Raw genomic sequence first — 14279 nt, 5'->3', positions numbered from 1 at the left:
TTTTAATTTATTTTAGATTTGGTTTGGAATTATTTATTTAAATTTTTATTACTTGATTATGTAATTAGTCTTGTGCGAAATTGATTTTATTACAAATTACAGTGATAAATTAATAAATTAAAATTAAGATCCGAAATTTTCGGGTTCATGTCAAATATCCTTACCCCGTTTCGAATTGACGGGTCAAGTTCGAGTCAGCGGGTTTTTTGTTATATCCTCATATATCTCAACCCGATCCACCAATTCGATTTGGACCCGATTGCCACCCTGTGCGGCCCATATCCTAAATCTGCGGGCATAAATGCGTCATTTGTCGGCGATGACGTCAGAATAAGCCGGTGACTGGGGGATTATGTTAGCTTATGCTATGAGCAGTAGTACCAGGTTGGGACGTATATCAACAATCCTAAGGATGGAGACTACTGAGAAGAACCCGCGCAAAGACTATTTTCAGTATGCCCACAATGATTCCTGCAAATTCTCCCGATGGACTTCTAAGTAAGTCCCCCGAAGACCCTTTATTTTCCATTTGAAATTTTCACTTTGATTTTTTAGTAGTTAATGTGTTTGACAGCTTTAAACTGCCATTGGATTGATAATGGAGCTATATTAGTCCAGTTCAGTGGTTAAATTGAAGGGTCTTTTTGGTTTTTTATCATAAAACGAGGTCTTGTCCTGGTTTCTTCATTTGATTATAAGAGAGTTTTTCTTTTCTTTGGTTTTTCAGTTTTTTAGTTAAAGAATTGAATGAACTCATGTTTGCTTGTGTTAGGGAATGTTACCAGTATATGTCTGCTAGGCCGTGGCAAAAAGTGAATGATTTTTATGCAGAAATGGTGCAGGGACGCGTATCATTGTCAGATTTGTTCAGAAAAGAGGTGGGCTTTTAGCAACATTTTAGATTTATTTGGTAGCCTTCATGCAGAGGAGGATTATGTGTTTGTTTTGCAATTAATATTCTTTTGTTGGTTTTTTTTTATATTGTTTGGTTTGGACTGAAAATTATTCTTGTCATCTGTTTGAGTAAATCTACAAAACAAAATATTTGGCAAAAAAAATTTTGGTTAAACTGGATCTCGCATATGTACATTGAGCTCCAGTTATCGTTTCATATATAATGTTTATATAATAGTCTTTTTTCTTGCTACTTGTGCTAGAGTTATGGTAGATAACTTTGGTGACTCACCACATTGCAAGCATGGGAGTGCTATTTGTTTATGAATCTTAAGGGATGCCATGGAGCAGGAGTGGCAGGCTACTCCTGGTCCAGTCCTCTTGATCGTTTGGGCAGATTAGAATGGCTTTCATCAGGTTCATGGGGTTCTTCTTGTCTTGCAAGTAGGTTAAGCTAAAGATAAAAAGTATGGCTTGGGACTTGGCTTGCACTTTTGAGTTAGATTTATATTACAACTTATGTATTCAGCCTCCTTGGTGGACTCCACCAAAATTCCTCCAGAACATGTTGTATCAGAATTTGGGTTAATATTTTATATTTTTGAGCTACTTATTCATCATAATTTTTTTGGTGCTGGACCTTTGATCTGAGGTCTTTGTGTTAGTCGAGGAAGAGGTTAGCTTGCATTTATTGTCATATGTGGGGCATGAGGGGTACCATTGGTTCAGTATGCTGGTCTTTCGTTGAATAGGGAGATGATGTAGTGTTTGTAAAAAACCCAGAGTTGTCCCAATTGGCTTGAAAGAGCAAAATGGGGTACTTGATATATAGGTGCGACCAGGGCCTATTGGCTGAAGCTTTTTTTTGGAGTTGGGTTTTCACTCAGATATGGGGACTCAGCATTGGATTTCTCTAGACTTTATCCTTCATAACATTGTTGGACGCCTTGTTAATGGTATACTATGAATGCTTGAGATTACACAAAAATGGATTGCTTCTTTTTAATTTTTATTGTTTTGATATCGACTTGGTTTAGGTTTCTTAGCAGTTTTTGCATCCCTCATAAAATCTTGTTAAAGTATTTTATGGCTGTTAAAACTTTTAGGCAACTTATGTTATTTAACCTTCTCTTGAGGCCAATCATGTTCTTGGTGTAGCAGTTTTTGATTATTTTGGCACATTTACTTTTTGCTAGTTATGTCATTAGAGTGAAAAAGTCATGGGCTTAGTCCTGATGCCTTGAAGTAATTGTCTCACTCAACTATATCACCTTATTATCCTGGAGGGTTAGAATGAAAAAAGAGGGAAGACTAAATGACTACTTCTCCTCTGAAACAAGGTGGATGTCAGGAGAGCCAACATTTCCCAAACTAGACACCCCTGTCCTTAACCTATGGGAAAGGGTTAAATAAATTACAGAACTTCTATTCTTAACAAGACACCAATCCCATTTACACACTTGCCCGTTGATAGCGGGCATAACAACTGCAGTCAGCTATCTGATTTCTATTTAAGAGGTTATCAGGTTTTTTAGTTTCTAGATGATTGATTTAATTTTCAGAACTACAAGGTTTTTGGTAGGCTTTAGATATTATGGTGCCTTAAATGTTTGTCTACTTTACCCCTTGTATTGCTCTGTTGTACTTATTAAAACGAAATTCTTGTAGTTGCTGCAGACATGTGCTGTGCATGATGATACTGAAATCATAGAGGATATCCATGAAAATGACATTGATAGTGCTCCAGCAAAAGATAGGACTGGGAGGTGGGCAAGAGTAACTTTCAAGGTACTCCTTTCATACCATGGGGGTTCGTTTCAAGGCTGGCAGAAGCAACCTGGTTTGAATACTGTACAAGGGTATGTTTCTTGCAATGGCTTCTGATTTTTGTGTTACAATTCCACATTGCTGATTATACATCTGATACATGATTAGTGACTAGGTGGAAGTGCTCAATAGACATGGCAGATGTCCCTTCATTTGGCGACATTAAATTCTTACCTTTTGATATTATTGCTCGCTTTATAATGTGTAAGAGCTAGTTTGTGGACTGTTATGCATTCCAATGCTACGGCCTTTCTTTTGATGGCTGATGACATGGCTACTGAGTTCTAGTATGATACACCCCCTCAAAATGTGTCTAGCCAACATGGGTAGCTGATAAAACACAAGAAGAACACTGAAGGGAGTAGGAAATCTTCAAGCTCTGTCCAGCTAGGATAAGTAGAAACATAGACAAATAGTAACACACTTCTCTTGATCTACGTATCTGGTTGAAGACTTGAAGTTGCCAATGAATGTGGATGAACTAAATCCTTGTATTTGAGATCTCATAGTGGATAACCTCCCTCCCTCCCCCCCTCCCCCCCCCTCTCTCTCTCTCTCTCTCTCTCATGCAGAGAGACACATTTCTCGCCATCATCATCTTGTTTTACTGGTTACATACAAATGGTTTTTTTATTCAACATTTTATCTATTAATTATTCAGGGTGATATGTTGCTATTTTACATGTCTTGATCTCTGCTATTTTTATCTTTGTTGGTTTGGTAATTTCTGAGCTCTGCTATCTATAGTATAATTGAAAGATCTCTTGGTAAGTTTGTCGACGAGAAGAAAACTCAGCTGCTAAATGAAAAGAACTTACCAATTGAAGGCTGTGTTGTAGTAGCTGGGCGCACTGACAAGGGAGTTACAGCATTTCAACAAGTTTGTTCTTTCTGTATGTCCTCTTTCAGAACACAATTCCCTCTGTCCATGTTGTGGTATAATTTTTTCTTTGCACTTCTGTCAAATCTCGCTTATTTTTTCCCTGATAAATTTACTTCTGTTGAAGAGGCTTACCTTTTGACTTCCCTGTGTTTTTGATCAATTTTGCACTTTAGAGGAGTGACCTTGTTGACGTTGGCTTATTGATTGTTGTTTGAATAATTAAATGCATCTAGCAGGTGAGCCATATCAGGCATATTTGTGTTTCTCTAAACTTTGAGAACAAAAATAGTTTTTTCTCATGGTATATGGAGTGAAAGAACAGTCTGACCTTATTCAATAGTTCCAGCTAATTAGTTATTCCCTTGTATTTTAGTTTTGTTATGTTGTTTGTTGAGTCTTATAAGAGATAAATAAGTATAATTCTATATAGTGTATGGGAGCTAGATACCTGGATTTTGAATTCTCTACTTGTTGAGCTTGAGCCATTAGAGAGGTGAATCTTTTATTATTTAAACACTCTAACATAGCCCTTTAAATTTGGGATGGATTGTTTTGATTAGGTCCACGCGTGCATAGAATCTTTAGTATTGGTAGTGAGGATCAAAGCTTTTGGGAGACTTCCTGCTCACATATGATGTTGAATTACTAAAATAAAAAGCTTTCCATGTGGAGAGAAAAAACATTTGGAATCCAAGAATAGTGATCATGTTTGTTACATTGTTTTTGGATGTTATACCTCATTATACCTCTGTCACTTGGAACTTAAAACATTTCTCGGTGGAAAAATTCTGCCTAAAAGTTTTACATGGCAAAAAAAAAAAAAGAGTAATTAACAATATAATAAGACTTCCCTCTTTCCCTACCACTCCCAGATTGAAAGAGATAGAGAAGAGAGTAAGAATACAGGATACCACCTCTTCTATTTGAAAAAGAGAAGGAAGTTTTGTCTGCTACCATTTTTTTTTATGGTTTTGACATTGAAGAAAGACAAAACTGCGAAGAAATCACACGCTTGCTTCTAAAAATATTCAAAGAAGTCGCAATTCGTTGTCAAAGTTGATCAGTGATGTTAGGTTTTGGTGTTTCTTGCAGTATCAGAAAGCAGAGATGAGAGTTTGTGTATATAAAATATAATTCTTGAGAATGGTAATTTTAAAAAAATCTAGGGATAGTTATTAACTCTCTTTTTCCTTCTGTTAATTGTGTTGCATGAAAATTTTAAATCAATCCCTTATAGAGGAAAAAAGTTTTTGATGAAGTTAGATGCGATGTAGTGAATTAATCCTATCTATATGTTTGTTTGATAAGCAATCAAGCTTCTGAATGGCCTCTCTGTATGTGTATTCTTGGCTTGATTATTTGTGTCCAAGAGTCTATTTGGATCATACAGTAAGCTGGGTTTTTGTTTTTTCTACATGATTAAATTTCTGAAAGTAGAAAGTTTGGATTTGTTCATTTTGGTGGCTACAAGCTATATCCTTATGTTTCTCATTGTCTGCTTGTACATACACCCAAAGACGAACACAGACATCTGCATTTATACTTATATGCAAAATAAATATTAATTGTATCTCCCTTTAATTTTTTGCTTCTTACCTCAACGGCTAATGTATAGTAGAATATTAGGATCTCATTCTCTATGTTCTTCAATGTCCAGATACTTGGCGAAAGGATGTGAAACCTCAAGACATTAAAAGCACCATTAATGATGCAGCACCAGGGAAGATCAATGCTATTTCTGTTACTGAGGTAATGCCGTACTGGTCATTATATATCAGTGATGACTGGATTATCGGATAATTCAGAAAGTTAATTAACAGTGCTGAATCGTTAAAGATTGTTTAACAATTAACAGTTCTGAATAGTTAAAGGGATATTTTTAACAACTACATTTTAAGTTGCGAGATTAATTTTTTCAAACAGCCAATGATTGGGAAAAATAAATAGAATTTTCTTCATCATATTGTAAGAAAAAAAAGATACTGATGAGGAGCTACTTGTCAAAGGTATCACGTGAATTTCATCCAAATTTCTCAGCCAAATGGAGGCGCTACTTGTATGTCTTTCCCTTCAATGATGGAAAAGAAGCTGAGCTCAGCAGTCAGGTTGAGAAGGATTTGAATGAACATGATTATGCCTTTACATTAGATAATGGACTTCATGATGACAAGGATCAAATCGAAGCTGGAAATAAGCCTACAAGGTTTGAAGTCAGCAAGGTTAACCAACTCTTAAGTCAATTAGAAGGGAAGTTGCTGTCCTACAAGATGTTTGCGCGAGACACTAAAGCCTCAAGGAACGTGTAAGTCAGAACTGTAGTCCTCTGTTGTTTGGTTCATGAATTTTTTGTTAATCATTGCTGTATGCCAATTGGACTTGGTATATCATCTATGCTGCAAAGTCAAAGCGTAATTGGCTGAATCAGATTGGCAGTTGTTGTGTAGATGTTGCCATCTGAACTGAAGTATTCTGAAATAGTTGAATTTTCGTTCTTAGCTTGGTGCTCACTGCCAACACAGAAGTCCTGAGTGGCAGTTAGTTAATAAGAGATGCTGAGATTGGCTGATCCTCTTGCAGAGCTATGTTGGTTATTGCTGGCTTCATTTTTGCAACTTTAACGATATTCACATACTCACATAGAAGATACTGGGTATCAGTATAACTTGTTCAATTTTGGTTTTGGGCAAGCAGTGAGCTGTAATTCTGAATAGTCTTCCTGGGAGATGCATCTGTTGGTTCTTAAAAGGCCTATATTTTGGCTAGTTTAGGATGCAACATCATCTTACATCCTCATCCCCAACCCTCTCCCCCCCCCCCCCCCCCACCACAACCCAAAAAAATAAACAAAACAAAGAACCCCCCCGAAGAAAAGGAAAATAGGTATATGCCGAAAGTTACAATTGATCATCTCTCTTGTGTCATTTTGTCCCCATCAACTCCTTATAGATCCAAAAATTTCCCATTGGTTTGGTGCAATTATTTGTTCTTTAGATAGACTGTTTGAATCCCTGTCCCTAATTTTCAATTGCTGACACATAATTCTTTTGAAAATTGTGTGTTCATAATCATATTCTTTTTACATTTGAAGAACTACATCTACAAATGTGTTTGTGGGTTCAAATTTTGATTTGCATGATTGTGAAAATAACATTTTCGATTTGACAGGCCTCATAAGGTTCATAGTTTCTGGATATGATGTGATTCAAATTAGAAGTTGCTACTACAGGGATATAGAATGTCATTTTTCACCCAACAAGTTGTATGCCATCTGCTTTTTCATTCTTCTATTCTTTTGTTGCTAGCTGTTATCTAGGCAATGTGAAGCCAGTAAACTTTGCTCTTTCTTTGTCAATTTTTTTGGGTAATTAGATGTTTTGGTGGCTGTAGTATAAGTGATTAAGACCTAAGATCTTTACTTGTACATTTTTTAGAACTAATAAATTCCAGCTGATGCTTGATTTAGGTTGCTTTCATTCTGAGCATTGTTAGATGGAAAATTTACCCCCCCCCCCCCTGAAAGCATTTTATCATAGAGCTTTGGCTTGTGCTTATCTTTATGTATATACCCATTTATATCAAACAGTAATGTATCACCTGCATTCAAGTGGATTTTGATCTTTAGAGTAAGCAATAACAATTCAAATTTACTGTTACAGAGCTTCTCTCTACTAGGTTTTGAATCAAGATTCAAGGCAGTTATGAAGTTTATCCTTACTTTATGTGGGGGAACTAGTTTTTATGCAATCTGACATATGGTGTAGCAGCTTCTTAATCTCCCTTTGCCTGTCTTCTATTGACATTGCAGTGGTCCCCCAACTGAGTGTTTTGTCTTCCATGCCCGAGCGACGGAAGCGATCTTACCATGTACACAGGTCAGCAAATTAACCTCTGTTCACTTGTTCTATCATCATTCTAAACTCTCCATCACAATTTTTATTCCATTTAAGGTAATGAAGTCCATTTTTGTAAACTTGGTTGCATGTTATGTTTTTTGAGAAACCAATGAACGTATGTATGTTCAGGATAATTGAACAATCTATCAATCGATAGGTAGATACGTAAAACTCGTGATGAACTTGAGCAAGATGAATATGGGAGGTTCACAGTTGGTACATACTTGAGGTTGCATTCAGTGGTTCATTATTATAACCATTTGAATAGTCCAACGAATACCAATAAAGTGGTATTTAGAGTGTGGCATAAGGTGTTTATTGACTTCTGGGATGTTTTTCAAAACATGAAATATGCTCAAGGATGATGCCTAGTCAGCAGATGGAGAAGTTAAGACGGTAGGTCTTACAGTGCCTCATCTAAGTAAAACGTGAGGAAACTGATGGATTGACAATTATAAAACTGAGAAGTAATTTACCCACCTTTTATACTTTACAAAATGATATTCATTTCAACAAACCCTAGGACACCCTAATACGGCAATTTAGAGTGCAATCCCCTATTGTAGGTTTGCTGTTGTGCATTTTATTTTGAGAACTCCAGCTTCTGATTGTTCTGCATTCTTTACCCTGGTTAGGATGTATAGTTGTGTATTGCGTACCTTGTAGATGCTACCACATTTCTTTTCTACTACCCCTGTACACATGCCTATTCTATATATCTAGGTAAAGCTTTTTGGCAACATTCTAAACAACTGAGAGATAGTTCGAGCAACATGGAGACTAGTTAATTACAGTTGCTATTTTTCCTGATGGCTTATGATTGTGTGATTGAGCAATCTGAATCTATATGTTGCTGCTGAAGGATTTATGTACTGACTATGTAAAAGACACTGTGATGATTGGAATGTGAATCTTTATTAGTTATTCTTTTGGTCTTTACACCTACCATTGAGCATGCAATTGCGTGGCAAGTTGGCTTATAACTATTGAGATTTTAAGATATTCCATAAATTTTACACTATTGATTTAGTTTGTTTTGCTGCTGCTGCTTCTTCTTCTTCTTCTCCCTCTGTCTCTCCCCAAAACTCAAGGCTGGAAGTGAAACGAAGATCATGTGCATAGAGTTGGTTGCTAATCGCTTCTTGCGCAAGGTAGTTGCTTTTTTACTCCTATCTTTTCGAAATCTTGTCTGAGGAAGTACTCTCACTTGATACTGTTTTATGTATGTAATAAACTTTTGGTCTCCAAATGAGTTAAACTAATGTTGCTGTTTTAGAACCTTTTCTTGAAGATTTCACACTCCTTAATATCTAAGTAATTTCAAAATATTTGGATTACCTGCCTGCATGGTTTTTTGTAGGAAAAAAAAGCTATTAGTTGTGTATCCGAATATGGTTTTAGCTTTTCCTACAAGTGACAGTAAATTCTTCTTGATGGATATTATTGGTGATCGTATACTTTAGATATGAAGTTAAAGGATTTATATACACCATATCTTTTAGGAGAGAATTCACCAATCTTTAGTCCCATTGGCGCCAAGCTGCTCTGCGGTTTTCCATTCATGAGCTGATATATTCGTTGACTAGCAAAGCTAGTGTGAATCTTGGCCATCCTGGACACAAAGCTCTTATAGCTGGCCTATTTGAATTGTCTTTGGGGCTTTCAGTCTTTGTGAGATTCTTATAATTGATCAATGGTGGCCTTTGCATTGATTTGCAGATGGTGCGAGTTCTTGTTGCTACAGCGGTGAGAGAGGCTGCCGCTGGTGCTGAAGAGGATGCACTACTGAAACTGATGGATGCCACATGCAGGCGAGCAACTGCTCCACCATCGCCTCCAGATGGCCTTTGCCTTGTTGATGTTGGGTATACAGATTTTGATAAAAAGATTTGTTTCATATCTTAAGGTCTTGTTGTGACCATTACTACAAAGACTCCATTCTTCATCTCTTCATTTGTAAATTTGGGAGAAGAGGATATTTGGAAGGCTAATCATAGGAGAGGTGTAAAAGCAAGGAAGAGAAAAAGAGTGGACTGTGGAAGGTATCCTCTTCCAGCTAATTGGCAAATCAAGATGGTCAATCTTATGGTCCTCATTTCAACTTCAGCCAAAACTTTTTGTTCTCACAAATGGAGCTACCAACAAAAAGAAGCAACTGTAACCCAAGTTAGCCAAAACTTGCCCTATATATGAAAACACATTGATTTGAGGTTTGCATGAGTACAAATATGTTGTAATGAATAATGATTGTAACTATTTGCCTCAATTTTAATTATTTGTTTTTCACTTCTTTAGTGCTACGTACTTTAATTGAAAGCCTCTGTTATTGTGTGCTTACTCTGTTGCAGAAATGTATTATAATATCAGGAAAAAGCAACAAAAATAGTAGAATGGAGAGACATGGGCAAATGCAAACAGGTCATATGTAAATCTTAATATTATTCGTCTAGGCAGCAATTCAAAGTGTCTTTGCCAAGCCTGGCATCTCAAATACGTATGCCAAAGCCATCTTTCTTGTTCTCATTTGGAAGTATGAAGCATGCAATTCTTCATACGAAGCAATTTAGAAAGTACATTGAAGCAAACCATCAAGGAAAGAGACCAAAAGGTTCAATTTATGGCTGCTTCTTTCAAGTAACCCCTCTAATTTGGTGTTCTATAAGAGAAAAAAAAAAAAAAAAATTCTGATGCTCTCAATAAATTTTTTAAAAAAAATTATGTATTTTTTTTTGTAATAAAAGGGACTATATATTGAAAAAACTTTAATTATAGGTACAAAACGAGGGAAGCAAATTTCCAAACACTTTCATAGCATACAAAATTCGTATCTTACTAAGCACCTAGTTTCGCCAATCTATCAGCACACTGATTAGTTTCTCAGTAAGTATATCTAAGTGTGACTTTCGATAAAGCAAAGATCAGGAACCTTGAAAAAAATTATGTGTTACCTCACTCCTAGCTAACTTTTTTATTCTTATAGCCCTCTACTCAAACTCTTAAACCATTTAAGACTTACTAATTACATGATATTTGTATTACTATATGCATCTGATTTTTTTTTCTTTTTTAAGTTTTATGAGATAATTCAATTTGAAATAGTAGTTTGGTTGGAGAATAAAGGCATGTTAGTCTTTGAACTGCAGAAAATTATGTACAAATCTGTGAATCTGATCCCAACTAACATTGAAAAGGGGGAAGCGACGGGGAGAACAAAGTGAAGAATAAAATTTATTCATGAACAAAGCTCAAAGGCAAACCGCAAATTTCTCATGCAAAGCTCTCCCATGTCACCATGCATGCAAAGAGAGGACATAGTCAACATGAACAATAACAACAAACGCCCTCTTTCCATTTTTGTCCATTCATGCGTTTTCACGGCTCCTCACTGCCTTTCACTATTCTTGGCACCTATCTCTCCCTCCCCCTCCCTGCCTTCCAGTCCTATGCCCATACATTTTTGCATGTCAACCTTCATTCCATTCTCCAGCTCCTTCTGCACACAAAGAAGACAATCTTTTGCTCAGGAGCCCTCCCTAAGGGCGCGCACACCACAAGTGCGCGTCACGATACAATTTTGCTCGCGCCATGGCTAAGATTTGCAAGTCCTCATGGTGTCTTCTCATACTAGCCATTGTTCTACAGCTTGTTCATACGTGCATCTGTTTGTCAGAGCCTGATTTGCTTATACAGTTCAAGGATTCCCTGAAAAATACTGGTGCATTGTCCAATTGGGACGCGAAAGTACCCTCATGCAAGGGTGATCAGCCGAATTGGAGTGGTGTACTTTGCGATAAAGGGAATGTTTGGGGATTGAAGCTTGAAAATATGGGGTTGAAGGGTGATATCAATGAGGATGCCCTTAGCCAGCTGAAGAGTTTGAGGACTCTCAGCTTCATGAATAATGATTTCGAAGGACCTCTCCCGGATATGAAGAAACTTGGTGCCTTGAAATCGTTTTATTTGTCGAATAACAAATTTTCAGGGGAGATTCCAGCCGATGCTTTTGTAGGCATGCTGTCAATTAAGAAGATTCATTTGAGTAACAATCAGCTTTCAGGGCCAATACCATCCTCCTTGGGAACATTGCCAAAGCTTATGGAGTTGACGCTTGATGGCAATCAGTTTTCAGGTCAAATTCCCGATTTTACTCAAGAAAGATTGATTAATGTGAATTTCTCCCACAACCACCTAGGGGGTCAAATTCCTGCCAGCCTGAGCAACCTCAAAGCAGCTTCATTTTCTGGTGAGTCTCTTTCTCAAAAATTGTTTTATGTTTATTTAATAGCACAACTGTTTTTCAATGATTTCTTATGTCTTTAATATGGTACCATGATGTTATAATATGATAGTCACGCCTCCTATTTCAGAAGGATGTTCAAAACTTGACGATGGTGGTAGACAATACCATAATAAAGTCCCAAAACAGGATACAAACATTGTCACAGCTACAATGAAGAATTTAATCCTTAAGGTTTATGGCATTACTACAATTCGACCAAGTGGTTAGCTTTGTCCCATGATGGAACTATAAACGTATATTTAAATATCCAAGTGAAATAATACCAGCAGGGCAACTGATATTAAGCTTATAATTGGTTATTTATCTTGAAAATCTTTCCACACCATATAACTATGATGATCTATTTTTTTTTCCTCTTGATTTCTAGGTCTTTTACTTTTTTCTTCTGTCTCACATTAAGAAAAAAAAGCCTCTACAGATTAGCGCGAGATACCTAAGATGAAATCTATCCATCAGTAAGTGGTATTGTCAGATTAACTTACAAGAGATTAAATTCTACTGATGAACAGATAATTCAGACCTTTGTGGTGCACCATTGGAACCATGTCCTGGTCCCCCAGAGCGAAAGCTATCTGTTGTAACTATAGTACTTGTTGCAATAGCTGTTGTGGTAGCTTTGGGAGCAATTGTTGCTGTTATAATCATCCTCAGCCGGCGCAAGAAAGCACCTCAACTGGGAGATGCACCAGCAGCTGCAGCAGCTCCACAAGGTCACAACAAACCTCCCTCTGAAGATTTGGACAGATTGGAAAAAGGGATGTCACCAGATCGCGGTTCAGAAGGCAAGAAGAGTGATCAGAATATCAAGCTTTCATTCTTAAGGGATGATGTTGGAAAATTCGACATGTCTGATCTACTCAAAGCCTCTGCTGAGGTATTAGGGAGTGGAATGTTTGGATCTACCTATAAAGCTGCCCTTAATACAGGACCAGTGATGGTTGTGAAGAGGTATAGGCAAATGAACAATGTTGGCAAAGAAGAATTCCATGAGCACATGAGAAGGTTAGGCAGATTGAGTCATCCGAATGTGCTTCCACTTGTGGCCTTCTACTATAGGAAAGAGGAGAAACTTATAGTTTCTACCTATGTTGAAAATGTCAGCCTGGCTGTTCAACTTCATGGTAAGTATACATAATTCAAATTTACTATGCATGATGCAACTTTTATTAGTTCTGAGTATGAAGATTGCTTTTCTCTGCAGTTTTTAGCCATAGTTGATCACTTATTTCTCCCTATATTAGACTTCTTTGGTTGGATCTAAAATACTTTCCTGAGAAGTGGTTTTACCTTTTCTGTTCCATCAATGACCAAAAATATGCATAACAATTTTGCCTTCCTAACTTTGAATTCCTCAGTCGGCGAGGAGTAATAGATATTAATGCAAGTAATTTCTGAAGAACCAAAAGTTAAAAAAAGGAAATCAAGCCACTCGTGTGCTGAGGTCTAAACAGCAGAAACTTGTATTTCCAGGTAACAAATCTCGTGGCCTGTCAAGCCCTGATTGGCGTACCAGATTGAAGATTGTCAAAGGTGTATCTAAAGGCCTTCTGTATCTCTACAATTCGCTCCCGAGCCTGATCGCACCCCACGGTCACCTCAAATCCTCCAATGTTATTCTTAACGAAAACAATGAGCCATTGCTCACCGACTACGGACTACTTCCAGTAGTCAACTTGGAACAAGCACGGGACCAAATGATAGCATACAAGTCACCTGAATTCAAGCAAAATGGCCGCATCACCAAGAAAACTGATGTCTGGAGCTTGGGTGTATTGATACTTGAACTTCTCACAGGAAAATTTCCATCAAACTTCTTGCAACAAGGTAAGGGAAGTGACACCGATTTGCCGACTTGGGTGCATTCTGTTGTCAAGGATGAGTGGACCGTTGAGGTTTTTGACAAAGATATGCAAGGAACTAAGCACTGTGAAGGTGAAATGATGAAGCTATTGAAGATAGCACTGATTCTTTGTGAGCCTGAAATTGACAACAGATGGGACATTAAGGAGGCAGTCGACAGGATTGAAGAGATAAAGGAAAGAGATGATGTTGATGATTTCCACTCTTCATATACCAGTGAAACAGACATGCGCTCATCAAGGGGGTTATCTGAGGACTTCATTAATGTTCCAATGAATGGTTAAGTGGGAAAGCTTTTTCTGTCATACAAAGGAAGTCTTGGACACAAATCGGATGATTTTTCGAGGTACAGTGGGAATGGAAGATTTGGCTTCACAAGGCAATGATGTTAACAAGAAGAATATACATTGAGGTGAAGTTCAATTGGAAGGCCTTTTTCAGAATGGAAAAATGGGCAGGAAAGTGCATTAGTTCTTGTCATGATGTATATAGTCTAGTACCGTTTTCAATATACTGTAAGCTTCTTGATAAAATGGGATTTATCTTAGAGCAATCGTTAACAGATTAATGCATGCCAATGAACAAGATTTTGAAGGTTTGTATATTCTAGAGTTGCTAGCAT

At 37.2% G+C, this 14279-nt stretch overlaps 2 protein-coding genes across 5 annotated transcripts; both read left to right on the top strand.

Moving 5' to 3' along the window:
• Positions 1-239: 239 nt before the first annotated feature.
• LOC113697102 (uncharacterized) lies at positions 240-9783 on the top strand. 4 transcript variants are annotated; one of them, XM_027216567.2, is made up of 9 exons: positions 240-498; positions 773-878; positions 2572-2753; positions 3469-3614; positions 5262-5353; positions 5611-5906; positions 7410-7476; positions 8589-8648; positions 9217-9783. In XM_027216567.2, the coding sequence occupies exons 1-9, from the start codon at positions 353-355 to the stop codon at positions 9400-9402; spliced, it is 1281 nt and encodes a 426-aa protein (XP_027072368.2). In that variant the 5' UTR covers positions 240-352; the 3' UTR covers positions 9403-9783. The 4 variants fall into 4 exon arrangements, with proteins under 4 accessions (XP_027072368.2, XP_071912015.1, XP_027072369.2 ...); XM_072055914.1 differs by having other exon boundaries at positions 241-498; positions 786-878; XM_027216568.2 differs by having other exon boundaries at positions 241-498; positions 786-878; positions 2563-2753.
• Positions 9784-11082: 1299 nt separating this feature from the next.
• Positions 11083-14237, top strand: LOC113696938 (pollen receptor-like kinase 4). Its single transcript, XM_027216318.2, has 3 exons — positions 11083-11740; positions 12307-12918; positions 13268-14237. The coding sequence occupies exons 1-3, from the start codon at positions 11083-11085 to the stop codon at positions 13939-13941; spliced, it is 1944 nt and encodes a 647-aa protein (XP_027072119.1). The 3' UTR covers positions 13942-14237.
• Positions 14238-14279: the final 42 nt, after the last annotated feature.

This window comes from Coffea arabica, chromosome 6e, assembly GCF_036785885.1.
Source record: "Coffea arabica cultivar ET-39 chromosome 6e, Coffea Arabica ET-39 HiFi, whole genome shotgun sequence".
Lineage (NCBI taxonomy): Eukaryota > Viridiplantae > Streptophyta > Magnoliopsida > Gentianales > Rubiaceae > Coffea > Coffea arabica.
This window is presented reverse-complemented; position numbering and strand designations above follow the sequence as displayed.